Source organism: Malaclemys terrapin, chromosome 4 (assembly GCF_027887155.1).
Source record: "Malaclemys terrapin pileata isolate rMalTer1 chromosome 4, rMalTer1.hap1, whole genome shotgun sequence".
NCBI classification, from domain to species: Eukaryota; Metazoa; Chordata; order Testudines; family Emydidae; genus Malaclemys; species Malaclemys terrapin.
Genome location: NC_071508.1, coordinates 17,549,292 through 17,574,224, shown reverse-complemented (window position 1 = coordinate 17,574,224; position 24,933 = coordinate 17,549,292). Strand labels below are relative to the sequence as shown.

Here is a 24,933-nt window from a genome sequence, read left to right as displayed (position 1 = left end):
GGAAAATCTGTCTCTGATTATGGGAGATGAGACCTTTTGAAAATTCTGGCCCATGTGACCTTGGACATGTCACTTCCCTACTCTGTGCCTCAGTTTTCCCCTCTGTAAAATGGGCATAAGTGATACTGATTTGCTTTCGTAAACCACTTTGAGATCTCTGGGATGACAGCCGTGGCTGCTGCCCTTCGCCCCACACAAATAAACCCCTACACACGGATAGGCTGTAAATAAATATATTTTAATGATTTTTTTCCCATTCCAGTTCATTCTTTTGTACATTTATTTATAAAACAGTAGTAAAATTTTTAAATCAGAGCACAGTGCATTAAGAAACAAAACACAAAAAAGAGATAAAAAATCCACGACTGTTCTCTCATGGCATGGGGAGCACCCCACTTCTCACGCAGGCTGGAGCAGGGGATAATGGTGTGGCATGTTCTGCATCCCATAGCCATGAGCTGAGTGCAGTATATACTGTATCTGACAGACATTAACCCCATTCTGCATACAGCACACACCGCTACTCACAGTCCATGAAGCATGCCGCACTACCGTATATACTACTGAGGAGGAGCACTTCACGAAGTGTCTGGCTAAGTTGTTCTAAAGTGACGAGTGATTCTGGGTACCCACCTCAAGTCACCTTAAAGGGGCCTGATTTTCAGAGGGTGGGGTGCTCAGCACTGTCTGAAAATACAGCACCTAAAGTCACTAGTAGCTTTTGCAAACCTTGGCTTCCAAGCTTTGCCCTCCCAAATTCACATGATTTTCTGAGACGGTTGGGTCTGCATCATATCTGAAATCTTATGAGGTCAGATCGTCCCACACAAATCTTGGCTTCGGTCAGATTGCAGACGCTGCAACAGACGGGGAAAAAAATCTTTCCACTAGATGACATCACTTCCTGTCCCACCCACCAACAGAAAGGAAGCGTAAAGGCATGCCACGGTTTCAGACCTCAAGAACAAAAAAGTCAAGTGATTCAAGCTGACATCTTAAGTGAAGATTACATATGTGCCCATCCCTAGTACATACCATGTCCTGAAGCCACTCAAGCACACGGCATAATACACACGATATACCGCGTCCCGTGTTTGTTGAAGCATGTCGTGAATAGTGCACAGTTATAACACAGAATCAACCTGCTGTGGGTTCAGAAAGAGCTTTGGATTCAAACCAGGCAGTTTTATTTTCCTCTAAGGGACTCTCCTCATGAGAGCATCTGAGCAACAAAGCAAACTAGGCCTGTCTAGGTATGTTCCTCTCAGCCCACTGGCTATGGCTCCACCAGAACTTCCAAGAAATTGACTCTCATCCCATTGGGCACGGCTCGCCACCCATCTTTCCTGGAACCTTACCCTAGCTATAACTTCACCAACTCTTCCTAAACTGGCTCTGACCGTGCACCACTTCCAGTATCTGCTGGATTTTTAGCCTACATCCGCAGGTCTACATGTGCGAGGCTCTGCAGACAGGCAGTGCATCCATAGGCACTTAACGTGGATCTATAGGTTCTGCTGCAGAGGATGCATGCTGCCTACCCGCAGGCACTTAGCAGAAGTCCACAAGACTCTCTGGGTGACACTTCAAAGGTGTACAGGAACACCGTGCATCCACACAGACGCTTGCGCTGCGTAAAGGAGTTTAATGGCTGTATTGGAGGATGAACACTGCACATCCATAGGCACTTAACACAAGTCTACAGGGCTCTAGGGGCCTGCTCTGAAGGACTACTCCTGTTCATAGGCATGTAATGGCTCTCTTGGAGGGAGCACATGCCTTGGTTTAACCTGGCACAACAGACACTCCCATCCTGCAGGCCCCACTCACTGAAAGAGCCACAGAGAATCCTGTCTGCTCACCTCCCCCAGAAACCCTGCATTTATATTACTGACATTTGTAAGAGCTCCCCTTGCGGGACTCCTATCTCGGGGCACTGACTAGTCGTTCCCTCTCCTGTTACCAAATATACGGGCAAGGGAACGTAGGCTAGGGACGTCCTTTTCCCCTGCTCTACGCTGACTCTCCTGCCAGGGGCTGGGGATTGCCCATCTCAAGAGGTGAAGGGGTGCCGCCCTCTCCCCCGCTTTCTCTCACTCGCTTTCTTTGCCATCACATGCAAACGTCACTTCCTACAGGCACTTCTCGCTGTCAGCTCGGGAGATGCCTGCACCCTGGAGGTCATCTCACTCCCATCACAGACCGGCGCTTGCCCCAGGGCTGTACCCTATGGTCACGTTCACACTCAGCACCCTACGATCCAATTCCTGAGCTCTTTCCTTCTCAGGGAGTTGGCAGGTTGAGTTTTCCCTTATGATTTTAGGTCCTGGCTCAGCACGAGTCACCAGGGTTTGAAGTCAAGGGAGCTGTGTGTGTGTGCAGGGGTCCCACCCGCGCAGCTCTCAGTGCAGAATCAAGGCTGGAGATGGGGCCTGATCTATAAAGCCTGGATCCGAGCGCTCCTGAACTTTGAGGATTGGGATCCAGACATTACTAATAAAAAAGATATTACATCATTCTCCAGTAATGGCCCCAAACACTACAATATGCTGTAGCCTTCCTGCAATACTTAAGGCAGTTACTGGGGTATAATGTAGTATCATTACTAAGGCTGTCAATTAACTCACGCAATTAACTCAAAAAAATTAATCGCACTGTTAAACAATAGAATACTAATTGAAATTTTATTACAAATATTTGCACTATAAAAATGATAAAAGAAATAGCATTTTTCAATTCATCTCATACAAGTACTGTAGTGCAATCTCTATCATGAAAGTGCAACTTTCAAATGTAGGGTTTTTTGGTTACATAACTGCACTCAAAAACAAAACAGTGTAAAACTTTAGCGCCTACAAGTCCACTCAGTCCTACTTCCAGTTAAGCCAATCGCTAAGACAAACAAGTTTGTTAACATTTACAGAAGATAATGCTGCCCACAACACTTTCCCTGCAAATTTGACAAAATGCAAAGAAGATACAAAAGTGAAATTTCTAAAGATAGCTACAGCACTCAACCCAAGATTTAAGAATCTGAAGTGCCTTCCAAAATCTGAGAGGGATGAGGTATGGAACATGTTTTCAGAAGTCATAAAAGAGCAACACTCTGATGTGGAAACTACAGATCCCAAAACACCAAAAAAAAAAAAAAAATCAACCTTCTGCTAGTAGCATTTGACTCAGATGATGAAAATGAATATGTGTCAGTCCGCACTGCTTTGGATCGTTATCAAGCAGAAATCGTCATCAGCATGGACGCATGTCCTGTAGAATGATGTTTGAAGCATCAAGGAACATATGAATCTTTAGCGCATCTGACATGTAAATATTTTGTGACGCTGGCTACAACAGCACCATGCAAATGCATGTTCTCACTTTCAGGTGGCATTGTAAACAAGAAGCAGACGGCATTATCTTCTGCAAATGTAGACAAACTTGTTTGTCTGAGTGATTGGCTGAACGAGAAGTAGGACTGATTAGACTCGTAGGCTCTAAACTAAAGTTTTACATTGTTTTATTTTTGAATGCAGGGTATTTTTTGTACAAATATACATATAATTATATATTTGTACGTTCAACTTTCATAATAAAGAGATTGCACCACAGTACTTGTATTTGGTGAATTGAAAAATACTATTTGTTTTTTTACAATGCAAATATTTGGAATAAAAAATAAATATCAAGTGAGCAGTGTACACTTTGTATTCTGTAACTGAAATCAATATATTTGAAAATGTGGAAAACATCCACAAATATTTAAAGAAACGGTATTCTATTTTTCACAGTGCGATTAATTGCATGATTAATTGCGATTAATTTTTTTAATCACTTGACAACCCTAATCATTACTAAAGATTTCCCCATCTTCCCCATATGCCCCTTAAACTCTTACTGTAGAATACTGTCATCTTTTCTTTTAAATAAAAGTGATCCCCGCACCCCTCTTCCCCATCCCAATTCCCCTTGTGGCTGTGCCGACATCAACAGCACTGAGAAAGCAGAAAACAATTGAGCTACAAAGCTGTGCAAAGAAATTCTTCAGTGGTTTGGCTCTTTAGGCCAAAAACTATCTGAGGATAACGGGGGTGGGGTGGGGGGGCGATTGACTCTTAGAAGCCAAAGAGCCCTGGTTAAGATTTTGGCAATCGTTACTAACGTACAATCCTCCTCCTGCTGCTTCACACCAGAGTGGCTGCCCTGTTACCCAGTCTCTATGTGGGGGCCCAGTTACAGGTTTACATTAAGGATCCAAAAGACACAGTATAAAGACTGATTTGCCTTCTGTCTGAAGAACCCCAGCTCAGAATTAGGATGACGTAAATGAGGTCAGGAGACAGCGCTGGTCATGTTGAAGGAGTCCTCGATTCCATTCTCTTAATGAACCAAACTTTGTTTTGGTCAGGGATAGAAATATCCTCTTCCAATCAGCGAAAACATGGCTTGTGTTGCCAGAAACACGGAAGCGGACATGGAAGCAACTGGGGGCGAGGGGGAAGACAGAGAGCCAATGAGGACACAGAAGAGGCCTTTCCCAGAGTAGGATAACTCCTTGATGTTTGCTTTTGAGCTCAGCAGGGCTAATTTCCATGGTTTCTAGGATGCCACGCCCAGTGAGAGAGAGCCCAACCTGAACATGAAGACATAGGAAGTCGAAGAGGGACTTGTTGGAGGGAAGAGGTTGTTTTTAACGTTCCCTGGCAATTCCTCGTCAAAGGGATATTGGTTCTGGGATCAACCTCAAGAAGGGGCGGCATGGGTTGGAGGAGCACCCACCTGAGAGATTTAGAACTCCAGTTTCCCCGTATCACTGAGCTCCTCAGTGCTGCCCGAGAACCCTGTAGAACAGAGACCTTGTTCTCCTCCTCTTCAGAGCCAAGCTCATTGAGCAATGAACTCAGATTCCCCTCCACCCCATGTAACTTCCCCCAGCTTCTACCCCTGGCTGGCAGGGCCAGCTCCAGGCACCAGCGAAGAAAGCAGGTGCTTGGGGTGGCCAATGGAAAGCGGCGGCACGTCCAGGTCTTCGGCGGCAATTCGGCAGCGGGTCCCTTAGTCCCTCTTGGAGCGAAGAACCCGCCGCCAAATTGCCGCCGAAGAATGAAGCGGCACGGTAGAGCTGCCGCCGAAGTGCCACCAATTACGGCTGTATTTATTTATTTATTTATTCCGCTTCATCGCTTCGGACGGCAAAAAAGCTGGAGCCGGCCCTGCTGGCTGGGTTTGTGCTCTTTAAGGGCAGAAAAATTCCCTCCCACGGACATTTCAGCAGAAAGCATTTGGATCCAGGTCCCTTGACCTCATGTGGCCATCTTCCACGTATTCGTGATGACACTGAACACACTGAGCCAAACCCAGAGGCTCCTTAACTCAGGCAAAACCTCCCACTGGCCCCAATGGGTGGCTTGCCTGAGTAAAGACTGAGAAAGAAAACTCAGTCAGGTCTCACTTATTTCACTGGGAGCAGAGGGCACTCAAAGCCTGCCAGGATTTGGCCCTCTGAGTGTTTTAACGGAAGAAGGGATCTAAGCTCACCCTGATGATAACTGAACCAGTCATTTAGGGTGCCTTCCATGAGCTTGATTTGCTAGGTTCAGGCACTGGGGATGTGGGTATGAGGGTCTCAACTTGGAGGTTTCAGTTTACAGGGGCACATGCAAACCTCTTTTCCAGGTGTGGTTCATAGGGGAGGTTCCCACACACATATGCCCCCAGGTCTCAGGTTCAGATGCAGCCCAAAGACATACTCGGTAGTCGCAAGTCACTCAGGGCACGTCTACGGGTGCAGATGGGAGTGCGCCTCCCAGCTCAGGCAGGCGAACACATGATCGCTCTGCTCCAGCTAGCCCACTAAAAACCACAATATAAATGGCACGGCACAGGCAGCAATGCAGGCCAGCCTGAGTACAAGCCTGTCTCAACCCCGGGTCGCGATGCAACCAACACATTCCCGTTCTTAGCCTATTAGTGTGAGCCCGGCTACCACGTATCTGCCTGGGCTGGGAGGCTCGCTCCAGCTAGGATGACCAGATGTCTTGATTTTATAGAGACACTCCCGATATTCAGGGCTTTGTCTTAGATAGGCGCCTATTACGCCCCACCCTGATTTTTCACACTTGTTCTCTGGTCACCCTATCCCAGCTGCAGTGTGAACACACCCTTACGTGCATTTGAAAAAGCTGCCCAAGTGCTTTATAGTGCAAAATGGCTGGCACCAATAAGTGCGGGTGCAAAGCCAGAGCTGGTGTCTGGAAACATCAATAAGGGTTTAGTTCCATACCAGGCGCACACTGATGGTTTTGACCAAATATCACTTGGAAGTTTCAGGATTCATCTGAACAGACTGAGAGGAAGCAGAGATGGGCCCAAACTGGCATCCCAACCCCCTACACGCTTTCGAGGGTTAGGAACCCACTTCCGAAGTTGGAGGCTGGGTCCCATCTCTAATAGGGTGGAAGTTGAGCGGGTCTCAATAGGTCCACTCTCAAAGCCGGTGCCTTTACAAACCCAGGTGACAAATAAAAGACTGTTGCATCCAACTCCTGCTCCCGGCTTTGAAAGTGTCCCTCTGGTATCACTAAATAATTTGTTCAGATTACCCTCCTCCTCCTCTCCCCTGCAGCCTTCTTACCCAATGAGCCTTGAGAAACACACCTCCCCTATGCCGTGACGACCAGGGACACCACACCCTCCCTCAGGAAAGCTGCACATCCCTGCCCGAAAAGAGAAGGGGAAGCCCAATGCGGGAACACGGTACAAGGCAGCCTCTGCCGATGTCTTCAGGGCGATAGCGCCAGGGCTTGGGAAGACTGAGGGAACACGGGTTCACGTGGTAAAGCTTGGCTGGATGCACATTTGCAGCAAGGCGCTCTGAGCGACAAGCCCCCTGTTAGCCTCCACCAGGACTTGAAGGCTCCTTCTCATACCTGACAGCTCGGCCTCCAGCCTCCACTCCTGCACTGCATGTGGCTTGTGGGAAGTTTAGCTGAAAGGCAAGGCAGCTGGGCTGTAAATCTAGGGTCATTCGAAGCCAGGGAGCTCCGCTTAGTTAATGGCAAAGCAAGAAAGTTTGCAGATCAAGTTGTAGCAACAAGGGTCTGACTTTCCCAGTGACTGTGACAACGCTTGCATAGAGAAATGTATTTCTATGTAGGCTCAAGTGTGGGCTGGGGTCCTCTTGGGTGGGGGCGTGTCTTCACCGACAAGCCTCACTCCTCGTCCTTTTCCCCAAGCTCCGAGCGGCTCCTTGTCACAGCATGTCAGCATCCTCCATGCTGAAGCTGCTCCTGCGACTGCTGGCCTTGGAGGCCTCGGGGGACATGGCGGAGAACAAGGGGTCAGAAGCCAGAGGTAACATGGTGTCCTCCATCAGCATCAAGTCCAGCTCCTTCTTGGATAAAGAGGGGAAAGAGACATGGTGGCTGGGGTCCAGCTGGTCGCGGAACCCTCTGGAGCCATCATCAAAGCTCAGGCCATGGGTAAAGTCCAGCTGGTAGGGAGACGGAGGCAGCAGCGGCAGGGGTGGCTGTTGCTGCGTCTCATGGTCTGGAGGTAGCTGGGGCTGCTGAGGCTCCATCGACCCGTCCTCTCCGGTCACTTCTTGCTTCACGACCTGCTGAACTAGTTCTGCCACGTTCACGCCGGAGGGTGAGGAGGCGGGCAGCCCATGGAGGCGTGCCTGCATCTCCAACTCCTGTAGGACAAAGCACACAAGCCAGGAGTCCTTACTAGGGGCACCAACGACACAACAGGGAGCGGGAGGGAGCCACTAACTGCTCTGTGGGGAACCCTCCCCCAGCCTGAGAGCTGAACGGACACAATCCGGCAGCCAGGCATAATGAGTGAAAGGCACCATTGTCACATTAAGGACCGCAGGGTTTACAAAGCTGCCAGTGCGGATGCTACAGGCCAAGACTGTCCGAAGCGACTAATGATTTTGGGCCCCCAACTTGAGACCCCTTCAAGGGGCCTGATTTTCAGACAGGGCTGAGGACCTGCCCCTCTGAAAATCAGGACCGTTTCAGATGTCTTAAGTCAGGCACTTTTGACCACCTTCGCCCTGGCCACCACCCACTCCAAGTACGGCAAATAAGACCCATGGCTCCCAGAACCACTAACAACATTTTTGTGGTTACTCCCACCTCTTCCCATTGCCACTAAGCGTGGCTCACTTCAAATCCTCGAGCTGCACCACCCCTTTCAAATATCCCTCTCAGGGGACTGAACCGGTGACAAGGCCAGATAGAAAAGGCAGACAGCCAGAGACCTTGGAGAGGGGTGAAGGGATTCCAAGAGACACAGCAGAAGGGAAAGATGGCACTACACAAAGAGAGGAGGAGTGGGAGGGGATGCCCGGGGAAAGAGAGAAGGAGGAAGAGGCAAAGAAGAAAACAGCACTTCAAACTTTAACCCATAAAATCCCCAGTCCCTGCCAGATTTGCTATTTCATAGGCTGAATTCCAATGTTCAGCGACCCAAGGATAAGGTGAGGCAGACATTGTGGGCTCAGTGCTTTAGTGCAAGCAGGCTGTTCGCTACTCTACATGAAATCTCCGGGTAAAGCTGGCGCCAGCATCCCCACCAGGTACCATAAACCCTAGGTCAACCTGGCGGCCTAGTGAGCCTCCTAAATCCATACCGAGGCTCCTTAAAAACCTCTCTTTAGGTGCCCAGAGATGGATTTGGAGCCTGCCATTAGCAAACAGGTTTGAAAGGGTTAGCTCAAGTGCCACAGCCCGGTAAGCACAGGCCACCCCATGGCAGGAACAGCTACAAACACGGCAAGCCTGGCTCCCACGCGAATGCCACGAGCGTTCCTTGTGCTGAATGGAACCTCTCCCAAACTAGCTCGTTCCTGTCACTGGTGGGCTGCAAGCCAAGGGCCTGGCCTGCAAAGCAGCACTCACGAGTCAGTCACAAGACAGGAGCAGCCCCCTACCACACCTGAATGTCTGCAGTAAGTGAGCTGTGCAAACAGCATTGCTAGGGGCCTGATGCAAAGCCCACCAAAGGCAGTGGGAACCTAGCCAGTGACTTCACTAGCTTTGGCTCAGCGTGTGCATGGAGCATCTCAAAGGGACAGAAATGAATCTCAGGTGATGCCAGCGTGAGTCTGGACAGACTCCATTTAGGTCAATGAAGATGCTCCAATTGCAGGGCCTTAAGGGAGAACAGAATCTGGCCCAGACCCACTGTGAAGGGGCAAGAACAAGATTGGAGCGCCTAAAGGTGTTTTAGGGTACGTCTACACCAAGAGAAGAAAAAAACAAAAACTGTGGCACCTAGTCTCCAAGTCTGGGTCAACTGAGTCAGGCTCGTGGAGCTAAAGACAGCAGCATAGGCCAGGCCGGATCCTGCCCTCCAACGCCCTTTCCTGCACAGGGCTTCAGAGCCCGGGCTCCAGCCCAAGACTGCATGGCTACACTACAATTTTTAGCATGCAGCTCTAGCCACGTGAGCCCAAGTCAACTGACCTAGGTGACCCATGGCCGTGCCGTGGGTCTCTTATTACAGTGAGGACGTACCCTCAGGCTGGGTTAGAACAGGGAGGGACGGGGGGAAGATAGGAACCCACCTGGATACGGATCAGTAACTGCTTATTCGTGATTTCCAGACGCCGAGAGTGATTCTCCAGATCCCGCGACCTCTGCAGGTCCTTCTGCATCCTCCTGATGTAATCAACCGAGGCCTTCAGGATCGTCCCTTTGTTCCAGCGAACATCCCTGGGGTACAACATGGGAGAAGTCATTACGGTCTGTGCTGTCAGCTCCTTCTAACCAGCTCCAAGGCCTGGACAAGTTCTGCAGAGCACTGCTGTACTGAAATGCGCCTCTGCAAATGTAATGCCCTGAATTACCATCCTGGACACACTGATGTAGGGAATGGCACTGACTTGGGTTAATATACACATGCCATTATCCCAGTCTCTGAAAACACCAAGCACCAGACTCCTAGGGAATTCGATGTGGGACCAGACACTGACACCTGACCGGCCAGTATCAAAGCACTTGCCCAGTTGGAAGATCAGATGAAGGAATGAAAATTCTGTGTGTGAAACAGAATCTGACTCGGCACTGGAACAAGCTGTTACTAGGAAACAGCAGACAATCATCTACATCTAGTCCATCCCCTGACCAGGGCAAGCTTGATCTCCACAGTAAATCCTCAGGTGCCTTGTCCAGTTAAGTTTTACATGTCAAACAAGGGGACCCCCACTGTTTCTCTGGGACGAACATTCAACAGTTGCCATTAGGAAGTTTTCTCCTGATCTACAGAATAAGTTTCATCCCCCAGGGCCACACCATTTGGACCATCCTTAACAATTCCTCTGCCACGCACCACCAAATCCACATGGGATATCTAAGACAAGGTGACTTGTACTGCTTGCAGTGATACTTACAGGTCATTGGCTTTTGGGATCAGCATTCCGAGTTCTTTGATGCGATCATTGATGTTAAACCTTCGTCTTCTTTCAACTAAAGAGAGGGAAGAGAAAGAGATGGAAACTGACCCAGGTTTAGGAATTTGGGACCAGCTTCAACGCTCTGCTGTTTGTACCACACTCAGCCCCCCACTGTCCCCAGCCTGGATTATGGGAATCACCAAGTTCCCCAGAGAGATTCTCATCCCTTGTTCTCCTCACCCAGCTTTGGGCGAAGGGACTAGGAGAGCTATTCAGAAGCTGTCCCGGTCACCCAAACATGCATCCTTCAATTCTGGAGGACTGCAGTTTACATGTGATCGATTCCATGGGCACAGGGCAGTCAGAGGTGGGGTGGCAAAGATCTAGATGGGGAAACATTCAGCGGGTGAGGGATGGTATAGAGAGGAGGGTGGGTTGCAAGAGACGTTGGGAAAAGTGGGGCCGTGTAGAGCCACATTGGATGGGAGAGAAGTGGTTGAGGGTAGCATGTGGTGTCATAGGAGGTACTGGGTATGACAAGGGGGCTCGGAGGTGGGGTGGGAGAGATTTAGGGCGCTATTTAGCATAGGAAACCATTGAGACCAAGAGCTTAGCACTATTCAAACAAAGGAAGAGACATTTCTATGGAGAAAGAGAATATCAGAGTTACATTAGACATGGTACCAATATCTATGGGATACAAACCCTCATATTTCAGGGCACAAGCCAGTAATGAGGGCCTGACAGTGCTCATGAAGAAACTTCCCCCAAAACAGGTTATCCCATAACTGTCCAGAAGAGACGGTCTCATCTTACTTCGATTGTAAGACCTTTGTGGCAAGAACTGTCTCTTTGTTCTGTATGTACAGCCCCTAGTGTAATGGGGGCTTGGTCCATGACTGGGGACCTGAGGCACTACAGCAATAAAAATAAAATAACCACAATAATGGGGTTTCTTATACTTTCCTCTGAAACATCTGGGGCTGGCCATTGTCAGCCGGGGTACTGGGTTAGATGGAGCCCTGCTCGGGGGATCCCTATACGCCAAGCATGAGAGGTGCTAGGTGGAATGGGCTGTTCAGACAGATGTGTAGGATGAAGGTAGAGTGAAAGGGAAACCAGTGATACAGACAGAGGGGCCTCCAGGAAAAGAACGGGGGTTGGGCTGAAGGAAACTAGGGCAGGAGACCCAGCCTTGCAGATAGAATGAACCATCCACTCACTCAGGTTGTGATTGTCCTTCTTCTGACGCTCTTTAGCCAAGGCACGGTTCTCGGCATCTACAAGACAGACCCAAGAGGTCACACCACACTTGTTACAAAGCTGTGTTTTCTCACCACCTCTCCCAGCATCACTCAGTACCTAACGTCAAACAGGGTGGGCAGGATTCTGTTTGACCCTCACCCCATGTAACCCTCGCCACCATCAGTGGCACGAGCATTGACGCAGGATTTGGCCCAACCTGACAGACACGGACGCACACATAGGCTGCAGTCAAAACTCACATGCGTTACCTGTCAGGTCTCTCTTCTGAGTGAGGTCAGCGGGGCAGGAACTGCTGGTGACAGCCACCAGGGAGGCCGTCAGCTGGGGGTCACCACTATATACATTCATGTGACTGCTGGACATTGGAAGCTGAAAAACAAGGGAGCACGTGACTAGTATGGTTCTCGTCCTCCTCCTGGACGAGCGGGAGATGGGATCAGGGAGCTAGAAAGCTGGCTCAGGGCTGGCCCTCGGGGAAGATTCCAAAAAATCATAAGGCCTAGCGTGAAAGCACCACAATCTAGGGGCTGCATGCAACTGGGAGCTGGAAACTTCTGATTTCTACTCCCTGCTCTGCGGGACCTTAGGGGAGTCACCTCACCACTCCGTGCCTCGGTTTCCCTATGTGCAAAATGAGACCAAGGCTACTGACCTAATTCACGAGGGGCAGGGTGGTGATGACTCAGACGTGGAATCCATCAGGCTGAGATTTTCTAAGGGAGGTATTGACTTTCACTGGGCGCTAGGCACTAACTCCCTTAAGCCCCACCAAAAACCCCAGCTAGAAACATTTACAAAGCCTTAAGTTGCCTCACTGCTGCATGATACGTTCTCACTGTGGGACGCTAGGTGACGGAAAGGGATGTTAAAAATCAATCAATCAATCTTCACCTTCTATGGTGCCTTCCATCCAAGGACAGGATCTCAAAGCATCAATCAAGAAAGCCTCACCAGGCACCCTGGGAGTTAGGTATCCTTAGCCCTATTTTACAGATGGCAACACTGAGAGGTAAATGGACTCGCCCATGGACACGCAGTGGCTGAATCAAGAACTGAAACCAAGACTCCCGATTCCCCTGCTCTAACCACCAGACTGTGATCCTCACAGTCAGGCCGGAAGTTCAAGTGGTAGCAGCCAGTGCAGGGAATGTAGGCCTCAAACCCTGCTGAGTTTGCATGATGGGGGACAGTTACGGTTGCACAAAACAGAATCTGGGGTTTTTTAAATCAAGACCAGAAGTCTTAAAAAAAAAAAAAAAAAAAAAAAAAAAAAAATCAGGCGTCAGCTCCCGCACAAGAAACGGTTGAGATAAAAGGAACAGCTGGGAGAGGTTCTAGAGCTCTCGTAGAAGACATCAGACTAGATGATTACAATGGTCCCTTCTGGGCTTAGAATCTGTTAAGCCCTCCCAGCCCTTTGGGGCTCATTTAAAAGCAGGAGCCTAACCAAAGGGCTCATGGAGTCTCATAGCAGTCAGTCATGCTACTGCACAGCTTTCCCCTCCCCCAGCCCACACACAGCAATGTCAACCTGATGTTTACTGTCTCTAGGTCAGGCTGCAGCCAGCTCAGACTAGCACTTGTTGCTGACTTACTCGGCAATAATAATCACTACAACTCCAGGGGCTGGGCAGGGGGAGAGCGGCTCAGTCAGTTTGTACACACCACAACGCATGATTTCCCACTGCCTGCCGGGCGCTGGGCCAGGCAAAAGCCATCACTGACATACGGAGAGCGTGCAGCAAAATCCCGGGCTGCAGCCTTGACAGTTAGTAGCAGCAATCGATGCAGGGACACCCCAGTTGCCAGATTCTCAGTTCCAGCCGAGCTCCGCTCAGGGCAGGAATTGAGGGGGCGGGGTGGTAAAGGCGGCTTCGTGCTTCCGGTGAGCCTCCCTATATTTTGAACCCGGCCGAAAGCCTGTCTGGCCCCCAGTGTGTTAGAGCAGCCACTGAGGCCGCTCTAGCTTACTCTCTGCTCCCCACAGCCCCGAGGGGTTGGCCTGGCAGCTGAGAATAGCAAGAGCACAGCAGTGCTCTGTCCACACCCCCCGTGCCAGGTCTGCTAGACTGCACTAGTGTACAGCGGTTACCCTGGCTCTCGGCCACCAAGAGAAGGGGCAGAGAGCCACAGACAATCCGTCCCAGAGGGTACGGGTAGCAGGGTCACCACTCTCCCTGGAGGGTCCCTTTAGCTGGAAGAGCTCAGTCTCCCCTAACCTAGAGCACATATACTCTAATTGTTCCCTAGCCCGCACATGTCAAATGCAGGTTCCTCCCCTCCCTCCAGAGTCAGGATAACCGTCCGGAAGTCAATCAGAGACACTCACGGTGTTGGGCATGTGCATTTCCGGGTTAATATAGCCCAAAACGTCATCCAGACGCATGATGTCATCAATGACCTCGTCTATCTGGAAGAGAAAGTTGCATTCTGATAGAGCACACGGCTGGAGGTGCGGGGTCACCGGGCGAAAACGAAGAAACAGCTGAGGGTTTCCTCAGTTCAGTGGTTTCATTTTTGATGCTATGTGCTACCTGGTCCATGAAATGCGCTACATGCTAGCTAGGTATTTATATCTTATGTCCCACCATACCTCCTGCTGGGAAATCCCAGCTCTCCGCTCTGCTCCTTATAGCGCCTCCGCTGAGAGAAGCCAGGACTGGAGAGACACTGGTCACATGCCACTTTTAAATCCTTCCCTTCCTCTCCCCTAGTCATCTTGGTGCTCTATAAACCCAAGCCATTTCCTTACCTCCCTCTCCGGGTTGGAGCTGATGTTGAGCATGGCCATGGGGCTGTTGGGGGCGCTGTTGCCAGCTGAAGAGGACATGACATGGCCGGGCCTGACGCCCGGCGAGGCGGCAGGGGGAGGCTTTGGAGAGTGCCGGATAGGACTGATGTGAGTAGCAAACTTGTTCCCGTAGGTTTCAGAGATATACTCCTGGACCTTCTTGTCCCGTGACTTCTGCAGATGATACGTGGTGGGGTTCTCCAGGTACGACTGAACCTAAAAATCCACACACACCCCAGGCAGGGGAAAACAATTAGAGCTCTCAACAAGGCCAAGACTCTCCCCCCCGCCCCCCCCGGAGAGAAGGAAACAAACTAATCTGCACTGTACCTTTAAGACCTCTCCCGGCACGGATGGTGGGGATTGGAATTGGACTGGAGTGTTGATGGCAGGCGTGGGGGCCAGCGGCATCTGCTGCTGCTGCATATAATGCATCACCGCCTGCTGCTGCATCCGCTCCCTCTGCTCCTCCTGCTGCGCTTGCTCCCGCATAAGCTGCATCCGCAGGCCGATACGCGACGCCATGGTGCACGTGTGGGGCAGGTCACAGCTCTTCCCGAGGCACAAAGGAATTGCTGAGAGAGAGAGAGAGAGAGAAACGGGATGTGTTGGACCATAGCAAAGGCTGCGATAGGATTAAATCAAGCCCAAGGGATCCGGCTCTAATGGCAGTGCTCTTGGGTTGTGCCTGTCATCTAGATATCTCAAAGTGCTTCATGTAGGGAGGGTCAGTAATGTTATCCCCGTTTTACAGATGGGGAAACTGAGGCACGGGGCAGCAAAGGAGCTTGCCCATGGCCACCCAGAATATTTCTCTGTATGACAGCTGCATCCACAGCCAAGTGACCTCTACCACCAGTGGCATCCCAGCCAAGATCAGGGCCCCAGTGTCCCATAAGGACTGCAAGACTAGTCCTACTAAGGCAGTGTCAGCCTGTGACTATTCTCTGGGGGATCGTTCTAAAAAGCGCGATATAAGGGTTAACTATGAGGACGTTAGGTGCTGTACGTACACGTAATAAAGCCCCTGCCCGGAAGAGCTTACAATCGAAATACACAAGGCAAAGGAAGGAAGGATTATTATCCCTGCTTTATATCTGGAGAACTGCAGCAGAGAGAGGCTGAATGACCTGCAGGCAATGACCTCTGACCTGTGGTGGTGCAGAGAACTGAACCGCGGGAAGTCAGTTCTCTAACCAGTGCGTCAAACTGCCTCCCAGACTCAGGAAAAGAGCCTCTGACTCCCAATCAACACCGAGCAGAACAGAGCTTCGATCTTTGGGCCCCAGCACAAATAAACAGCCACGGCAATAAACCAACCCCCAAAAGAGGGATACACAAAAAAGCCATCCACTCTTTCCCGTGACAGCTTCAAAAATTGTCCTTCAGTTTTTAAAATCCTGGGGTTTAAAAAACAAACAAACAAACAAAAAAAACCAACACTAAACTTGGGGCCAAAATCAACATCTTTCCACCTTCGACCACTGATCTGGAATGACCCACTGAAGGCGCTCGGAATAAATAATAATCCCTAGCTCTTATCTGGCACTTTTCATCAGGAGAGCTCAAAGCACTTTATAAAGGAGGTCACTGGACAGATGGGGAAACTGAGGCACGGGGCAAGGACGAGACTTTGCCCAAACTCACCCAACACCAGCGGTAGAGTTGGAAATAGAACCAAGTCTCCTGAGTCCTAGTCCAGTGCTCTATCCACTAGGCCATGGTGCACGCTCCCCATTCATTGACCCAAACCCCTTTCCCAAGGGATGCTGCCATGTCAAGGGACCAAAGGCACAACCCTCTGCTAGGGAAGGGGGGAAGACGAGTTTCCAGTGATTCAGGCCTGATGTTCTCCACCCCACAGACCTCAGTAGGCCATCTTCTGCTGAGGGATTGGAAATTCAGCCAAGATTTTCAAAAATAGGGGTCTAAAATGCGGTGCCCTGGTCGATATTTCGGCACCTAGATAAGCAAGGCCTGATTTTCAGAAATGCCAGGCACCAGAAGGTCCTGTGGGCATAGCAGCTGAACACAGCCACGTATCTAAGTAGGCGCCAAGGAGCCTCAGTTCAGGCCCCTCCATTTCTTTTCAATCTTGGCCTTCGTCCCTCTAGTCCCATTGTGCCTGGACTCACTGCTGTCCCTGCTCTGGGAGAGGAAATGATTCAGGCCTGGACCCTGCGTGTACTCGGATGCCAGGCTCTTTCATGACAAAGTCACTTTGCCTTGCTGTCAAACACGGGCCAGTTGGCAGAAGAAGGGGAGAGAGCTCATAATCAGAGCCATTGCCCAATAGGAGGGAGAGAAAGTGGGTGGGTGAAGAAAACCAGCAATGCGTGGAATCCTTGCAGTGAGGCGAATCCAGACCCCAGCGCTCACTCCCTGATCTTTTTGTGCTGGTTTCTCCTGGAAGCTGGAAATCGATGCCCTGGATTGAGGCACTTCCCAGTTCTGAGACAAGGGACCAGTCAGGGTTCCAGATATTCTGCCACCCACCCAGACCCAAGACTGCCTCTTATTTCCATGGAGAGCTTCCAGGTGATGTGTCTACTGCTACAAGAGAAACCCAAGGGCCAGGAACCCAGCTGTGGGTGGGGGTGGGGGTGGGAGCACAAAGGGAAAGACAAGAGAATAGGCCAGAGAGAGAAGAAAGAGGGTAACAGCTAGTTAGTTATTCCTGGATTTCAAGGGAAATCCCATTGATGTGCTGTTGGCGGGACTCAAAAGAAAGATATGTGAAGAGAAAGAGAACATGAAAAAGAGAAAGACAGCCAGAGAGAGAAAGAGGAAGAAAGAAAAGAGCCTTCCACGGGAAGTGGAATGACACGGTTTAACTGTCTCTTAGCTGACCTTGCATGACCCACACCCAGTCTCCCTTGTCCCCTAAACCTAGAGGTGCTCCCCATAGCATGGTGGTGGGGAGACTGTCAGGAGTAATTAAACTCAAAGCCAGAGTGAAACCTTAACCCTCGAACAATGCAAACAATGCCCCTTCTGTCCCACGAGCCTGCACGCAAGAGTCTGGAGGCGAGAGAGGCAGCACGAGGCGACGGAGAGCGACGCAGCCAGACACAGACAGGGCTCTTGTTTGTCCATACAAAGGGGATGGGAGCCCATTCAGGTGCAGTGAAGCAGTGCTAAAGAAGCCTGCAGAGACGAGAGGGCTCCAGAGGGAGCCGCCCTACCTGAGCATTACTGACTCATCCATCCTGCGAGGTAGGTACAGCTCAGTGTCATTACCCCCATTTTCCAGATGGGGACAGGGAGTCAGTGGGAACAGAACCCAGGAGTCCTGACTTGGGACCGTCTGCTCTACCCACTAGACAAGAGTCGCCCAAATGGTGGGTCGCGGGAAGTTTCTAAGTGGGTCACCACATCCAGGGCCGGATTAACCCATCCCGGGGCCCTTGCCTAAGCAAACATACCCTTCCTTCTGTCTCGGGCCAGGGGGAGTTCCTGCAGGGGTGGGGGTGAGCCCACCATGAGCCCAGAGCTTGGCCTGGCCCTGCGGGACAGGAGCTGCTGGGTCAGCGCAGGCACGGCTCACTGGGGTTAGGGTTGCGGTGCCGGGGCAGTGTGTTTATACGTAATGATGGGTCGCAAAAACAAAATAAAAATAAGACAAAATGCAGTTGGTGAGTCACCTTAGGAAAAGTTTGGGAACAAATCCACTAAACCACCTGCCGATGCAGGCTGTGCAACAGAACTCAGGAGTCTTGACTCCCAGTCCACTACTCTAATTGCTAGCTCACACTGGGATAGCCCATCATCCATAACCTGGGGAAGATGGTGAGTGGTTCAAAGCAGAATTTTCCCTCCAGACTGCAGTGGCTGAAGACATGTGGTGGGGGGAGGAGGGGAGAGGAGAGATATTAGTAGAGATGAAGATGGCAGGAGGTGCACAATTCAGCAGCAGGAGCAGTGAATCTGTCAATGCAGGGAAGGGACGCTTCCTTGTATATTCTGAATGGACTTAAGGAACTGAGCGTGGTCAGGGGGAAATGGGGTACCTTTCCCACTCAGCCAAGACATGCCACTCCCATGAACTGTGACACTACGAAGTGTCCTACAGAGGCCAATCCAGAGCAGAAAAATGCAGCAAGGGGAGAGGTCTTGTCTAACTCCCATCCCACACAGTCCTGTCAGCGCTTCACTTCTGACCCTTGCCTCTTCTCCAAGGTTTGCACACTCGAACACCTGGGAACCCATGATGCTGATAACCAAGGAAGAGGGAGGAAGGATGATCTTGCATTTAAGGCACAAGCCAGGACCCCTGAGCTCCATCTGTGGCTTTCGGACCACAAGCAAGTCCCCTAAATTTTCCGCGCCTTATTCTCTCTGTTTGCAAAGCGAGGCTAATGCTACCTATCTGATGTGGAAGGTGTAGGGTACATGGAGACACTGTCTGATCAGGTGTATTGTTTTTAAATACCATATCTTTGCTCCCCAACACACACACACACACACACACACACACACATCAATCACCAGCTCTGGATAATAACCCAGTCCAGACGCCCAGACAATGACTTACATTTACTGAGTGTTTTTCATTCAGAAAGGCCTCAAAGCATTTTAATATTCTAGGGGGTGGGAACACGTCAAAACTGGGCTCAGAATGGAAACTGTCTCATCCCCTTCACTACAGAGTTGCTGCTGTATTAGCAATCAATTCTCGCACCACTAAAATACAGTCACCTCTGAGGCAAAATACAGGGTGCTGTTTAAGGATGCACTGCATTTTGGAGAAAATAAGTTCAGTGGAAACAGCAAAGGGTATTCGTGGAGGCAGGATGCAATTAGCTCCAAGGGAATTTGTCCAGGACACCTGAGCTAACATCACAACGCTTTCTAAAAGAGCTATACATGACCCAGGGGGGCTAGGGCACTGGAGTACAAATCAAGAGACAGGAGGACTGATTCTCAGCGATGTCATGGCCCTTCTGTGCTACTCTGGCAGCATAAAAGGGTCTTAAAGGGCATGGAACGGACCCCTGAGAAAAGACCCTGCACGCCCAAGTGGGAGCTAGTGAAAAGGCTCCATATGGCCCCTGCTCCCAGCCTCTGGCATGGGGGGGGGCGGTCAGAGGCATAGGCAGAGTGTACTGTGCTGTAGTTATTCTTTGCTTCCCGAGGTCTGTAGGGGACTGGGCAGCCCCCTTCCCTCCAGCATGGAAACGGAGTAACTGAGAATCAAGCTCTAGGGTCTGGTCCTGGCACAGCCACTGACTTATGGTGTGACCTCAGCCAGGCAAGTCACATCCCCATTGCGTGCCTCAGTTTCCCCCATTGGTAAAACAGGAACAATGATACTGACCCACTGTTATAAGAAACCTGAGATCCATGGCGGGAGGGGGAGGAGGGGGGGGGAAGAGAGATGCATCATCATCATCATCATCATCTATCCTTGGCACTTATATGGCCCATCTGAGCACCTCACAGTCTTTTCTAAAGCATTTCTCCTCACAACCCTCTGTGAGGCAGGGCAGGGCTGACGGGGAAACTGACGCACAGAGACACTAGGTAACTTGGCCAAGCTCTCACAGGAAGTCTGTGGCAGAGTAGGAAATGGAATCCAGGTCTCCCAAGTCCCAGCTTAGCACCCTAACCACTAGGCCATCCTCCCTCTCTCATGACCTACAGGTGGGCAAGGCCGGAGTTTTACATCTCAGGAAAAAGACACAGGCCAAGAGTTTCAGAAGTGCAATGGCGCTCAACCTTTCCAGACGACTGTACCCATTTCAGAAGTTTGATTTGTCTTGCCTGCCCCCAAATGTCATCCTACTTAAAAATGACTTGCTTACAAAATCAGACATAAAAATACAAAAGTGTCGCAGCATGATGGTACTGAAAAATTACTTACTTTCTCATTTTTACCATATATTTATAAAACTAATCCACTGGAATATAAATATTGTACTTTCAATTCAGTGTATAGTACACAGAGCAGTATAAACAAATCATTGTCTGTATGACATTTTAGCTTGTACGGTCTTTGCAAGTGCTTTTTATGTAACCTGTTGTAAAACTAAGCAAATATCTAGATGAGTTGGTGTACCCCCTGGAAGACCTCTGCCTACCCCTGGTTGAGAACCATTGCACTAGAGGTTTGGGGGCCTAACATGAGACCTCTTAAAGGGGCCTGATTATCAGACAGCACGGAGCCCCTCTGCCCCTTTACGGGGTCTCTAACTAGGCATCCAAAAGCACTAGTCACTTTTGAAAAATCGAGGCCAGGGTCCATGGGGGAAAATAAAACCGCTCCTAGCTGGTGCTTATTTGGTTTTTTCCATTCATTCCAAGGCTCAACCTGTGCCAGCCTGATACCAATTTTTAAAGAGGGAACAAAGAACAATCAGAGTAAAGACCCTCTTTGTGCGTTAACTCGCATCCTCTACCAAAAGGAATGAGGAAATATTTAAAGGGGAAACACAGAAGCCAAACAACCCGGGTTTACTTAGGAATAAATATAGCCAGACAAATCTGAAGGGTTTTTCTATTTAAACAGAATACATAATGTTAGACAGAGGAGACGTGGTGGATACAATATATCTGGATTTCAATGAGGCATCTGATACACAGTGCCACGCGATATCCTAAGGGGGAAATTAAATCAAGCCGGCTTGGACAGAAATACGATTACATGGATCAAAAGCTGGCTATTGAACGGCAAGAGGAAGGTAATTAATTATATGTGGTGGTTCATCTTGCTGGGGGGGGAGGAGGGGGAGTGGTGAGAGGTGCCCATAGGGTCCCACTGGGAGGGGTATTAAGTGTCATTTCAGTTAGATGACTTTTGCAAACTAGCTAGAAGACAGCAGAGGACAGGGCGAAATTTGTAAGATAATGCTAAGCCTTGAGGGGCAGCAGAGTCAAGGGAAGTGCAGAAATAAACGCCACAGGGATGGAGAGATGACAGACTGGCCTGGAACTAATAAAATAAGGCTGACTGTGGACAAGTCTCAGCTAATGCCAGTGAGGAGTAATAATCAAACATCAAGTGTCCCATGCAAGGAAAAGCCTTAAAGCAGCAATGACAACAAATCATATGAGCCCATCTTGGAGGCACCCAAAAGCACTTTGTAAACGGTCTTGAAATTGCTTCCCTATTAAACAGCAGCTGTTTAAAAGCTGCACCGCAACTCTACACAGTCAGGAGAGCAAATGAAAATGAAACCCTGAACTGGAGGAGCACGTTTCATGAATATTATACCTGGGGCACGCTTTGGCAATGAAGCAGTTAATAATCCCTACCACTGAGGACAGGGTGGCTTGGGGAGACTGATCGGAGAACAGCTGTGCAGGTGAGGGATTTCAAACCCAGCCCTTGTGAAATTGCTTGGTCACCTTTGTGATGAGAGTGGGCCTCAGTCCATTTCCTTGCAGACCGGTATCCACAGCACAGAACCCACCAGCACTTGCTAGCAGCAACCAGGCCAAGGACTGCCTGGCCAGAGAGGCCCAACTCCCTTCTCACATGCACAGCTGGTCCCCTTGGGTCAGGGAACTGGAGGAGTTAGTGCTGCCATTGGAGGCTCTGAATTTGCATCCCCAGCTCATGTCCAAGGCCAGCAGGGGCTGGAAGCACCCAAAGAGGAGGAAGCTGTAGGCACAAACCTAGAGATGAGCAGGATGGGAGAGGGAGGAGTAGGAAATGAAAGCACAGAACGGCTCTCAGCCTAGGGCATTGAGTAAGCTCTGCTTCCGCTCCAGGATGAGTCTGCCTCTCTCTGCCAAAACAGAGGCCGGGTCCTACAGGATGCCAGTAGCCCACTCTGGGCCCTTCACAGTCAGAACAGGCTATCGACTGGGGAGGAGGGGGTCATGTGACGTGCACTGAGCCATGACCACCCACTTCAGATTACAACGCAGGCTTGTCCCTGACAGTCACCGTAAACCAGAACCTGCTTCCCTTCCTGCCCTGTTGCTGCTGCCGAAAGTCCACACTCCCGCAGGAGCGGACCCAGGCAGTGCAGACAGAACGATGGCATCCATCCCCCATGCCCAGCAACGTGGCCATCCATCCAGTCCAGACCCTGCTTTCAGCGACCCTGACATAAATGTGGAACAGCTGCGCTGACTTCAGTGGAGTTACTCCAGATTCACGGCATCGCAACAGAGCACAATGTGGCCCCTCTCCATCCAGGGTCTCACATGGCCCCTTCATCGCCATAGTACCAGAGCCCCCAGCAACCTTTGCCTCCTCACTCTGCCACGTGATGCCCAAGCGACCCTGCTCCTCCTGACTCCAGGTTTCTGGTCGGGTTTGCATTTCTCCCTCCTTGCTGACACAACCAAGAGATGAAAGAGAGAGAGGACATGGGGGGGTGAACTCTGTCAGGTGCCGAGTGCCTTCACATCCCTTGAGCGGGGGGGGGGGGACCTGAGGGTACTCTGTGCCCTTCAGGATCCAGCTCGGGATTGCCATGAAAGCATCTGAAATATCGGCAGATCAAAGACAACTGGAAGCACTGGGAAGTCTAGACAAAAACATGCACCGGCCCAGAGAATCAATGCACAGATTGGCAAGTAGCAAGGAGGTTCCCTCACACCGCTGTAAAACATGCTAGGGGACAGGAAAACCATCCAGGGCGTATCTTGACTGAGGAACTTATATACATGCCCTGAGTCAGCCATCAATGCCTAGCCATCGGTGTAGCTGGGCCAGGGCTGACCCCTATGCTTAGGCAGGTCGTGCCTTGAACATTGTTGAGAAGAATGCTGTGGCTTGGCATGACCGGATTGCATATGCCAAATAAATAAATACAGTTTAAGCCCAGAAGAGACCACCAGATCCACCAGTCTGACCTCCTGCATAGCACACGCCGCCACCACCACCACCACGTGCAGGTAACCAGGTATTGATCTTGATTAACTCAGGGGGTGCAAACTCCTGCATATCCGTCTTGAGGCTTAAGAGGTCACCATCATTGTTCATTATTTCTATGACAGTAGCACATAGAGGCCCTATACTTAGGTCAGAGCCACACTGTGCTGGGCGCTGTACATGCGCAGAGCAAAAAGGCAGCCCCTGCCCCAAAGAGCTTGCACTCTACATACACAAAATAAGAGACAACAAGCAAGAGACAAACGACTGTGATTGCTGGCCACTGGTCTCTCAGTGGGGCTGTCTGTGAGCACAGACACGGCCTAGGACAACCAAGAAATCTGCGCCTTTCAGTGCCTCCCTCCTTCCCCTAACTGTGAACTTGCTTTACAAGAAACAGGGGGTGGCGGTGAGCGGAGAATTCTGCTATTTCCCCTTAGGAAATTCCTCAGCCAATCACCTGAGGAGAGGGAGAGGTGAGGGTGAGGGGAAAAGGGAAGCCGAAGTGAGGGCAGGCCCCTGATGTGAAATGGGGAGGGGGAAATCAGGCCGGTTTTAAAATAGCCCGGCCGGTTCTGCTTGGCTTCACCCTCAGTAACGCTCAGCAGCTTCTGCTTTCGCTCTGACTCACCCGCAGCGTGGGGGGAGGCTAACAGGTCTGACAGAAGGAGAATGAAAACCACTGGAGTCACAAGGGCCGTGAAAACCGAAGGCAGCAAGCTCAGCCTGGAGAACGGTCACCACAGACTGGGGTCTCATGAACCCTCCCTGAACTAAGCTGCGGGAGGGGAGCCGGTCAGCACTTGGAGGAGAGACCCACCCTAGGAAAGCCCAGGGTGCTGCAGGATGTGGTGCTGGTGATTCACTAAAGGGGGTCGCTCTTCCCTCCGAGAGGCATTAGCCTCAGTGTCATCCAGTAACATCTAGATCTAGAGCAGGGGTAAGCAACCTATGGCAAGGGTGCTGAAGGCGGCACGCGAGCTGGTTTTCAGTGGCACTCACGCTGCCCGGGTCCTGGCCACCGGTCTGGGGGGCTCGGCATTTTAATTTAATTTTAAATGAAGCTTCTTAAATATTTTAAAAACCTTATTTACTTTACATACAACAATAGTTTAGTTATATTTTATAGACTTATAGAAAGAGACCTTCTAAAAACGTTAAAATGTATTACTGGCACGCGAAACCTTAAATTAGAGTGAATAAATGAAGACTCGGCACACCACTTCTGAAAGGTTGCCGACCCCTGATCTAGAGACAAATAGCCATGGACAGACTAGATCTAAGTATAGACAGACATAGACGAGATAGATTACAGCTCAGATCATTCTCAGGTTCCAGCTCTCACCCAGCCACCTTGCCCCCTTCGCTCCACCACTCCAGCCACGTTTCCCACTTCTGTAACCCCTTCTCTACCTTTATTAGCTCCATCCCTCCCTGCAGCTAGAATGTGATATCCCATTGACTGGCTCCTACCCCGGAGAAGGAAACAAGTGACTCGCAGAGGGGCAGGCCTCTGGCAAGGGGAAGAGAAAAAGGGCCCTTCCTCGTGCAAGGTCTTACCTGCACTAGTGCAATCGCATCGGAGTCTAAACCCAGATTAAACCTGGACAAGGCCAGGGAGAGGGCCCATCCCAGTTAGGCAGGGCCTGA

The 24,933-nt window shown here is 50.4% G+C and overlaps 1 protein-coding gene across 2 annotated transcripts in view; it reads right to left on the bottom strand.

Annotated features, from left to right (window-relative positions):
• Positions 1 to 217: 217 nt before the first annotated feature.
• Positions 218 to 24,933, bottom strand: part of TFEB (transcription factor EB) — a 55,476-nt gene continuing 30,760 nt past the window's right edge. The window contains exons 2-9 of one of the 2 annotated variants that reach the window (XM_054026188.1): positions 14,787 to 15,031; positions 14,418 to 14,672; positions 13,995 to 14,075; positions 11,905 to 12,034; positions 11,623 to 11,679; positions 10,397 to 10,472; positions 9,572 to 9,719; positions 218 to 7,690 (exon numbers count right to left, since the gene is read on the bottom strand). In XM_054026188.1, the coding sequence (XP_053882163.1) occupies positions 7,247 to 7,690; positions 9,572 to 9,719; positions 10,397 to 10,472; positions 11,623 to 11,679; positions 11,905 to 12,034; positions 13,995 to 14,075; positions 14,418 to 14,672; positions 14,787 to 14,981 (1,386 nt within the window). In that variant the 5' untranslated portion in view covers positions 14,982 to 15,031 and the 3' untranslated portion in view covers positions 218 to 7,246. The remainder of the gene's footprint in view (positions 7,691 to 9,571; positions 9,720 to 10,396; positions 10,473 to 11,622; positions 11,680 to 11,904; positions 12,035 to 13,994; positions 14,076 to 14,417; positions 14,673 to 14,786; positions 15,032 to 24,933) is intronic. The other variant, XM_054026189.1, reaches the window with a different exon arrangement.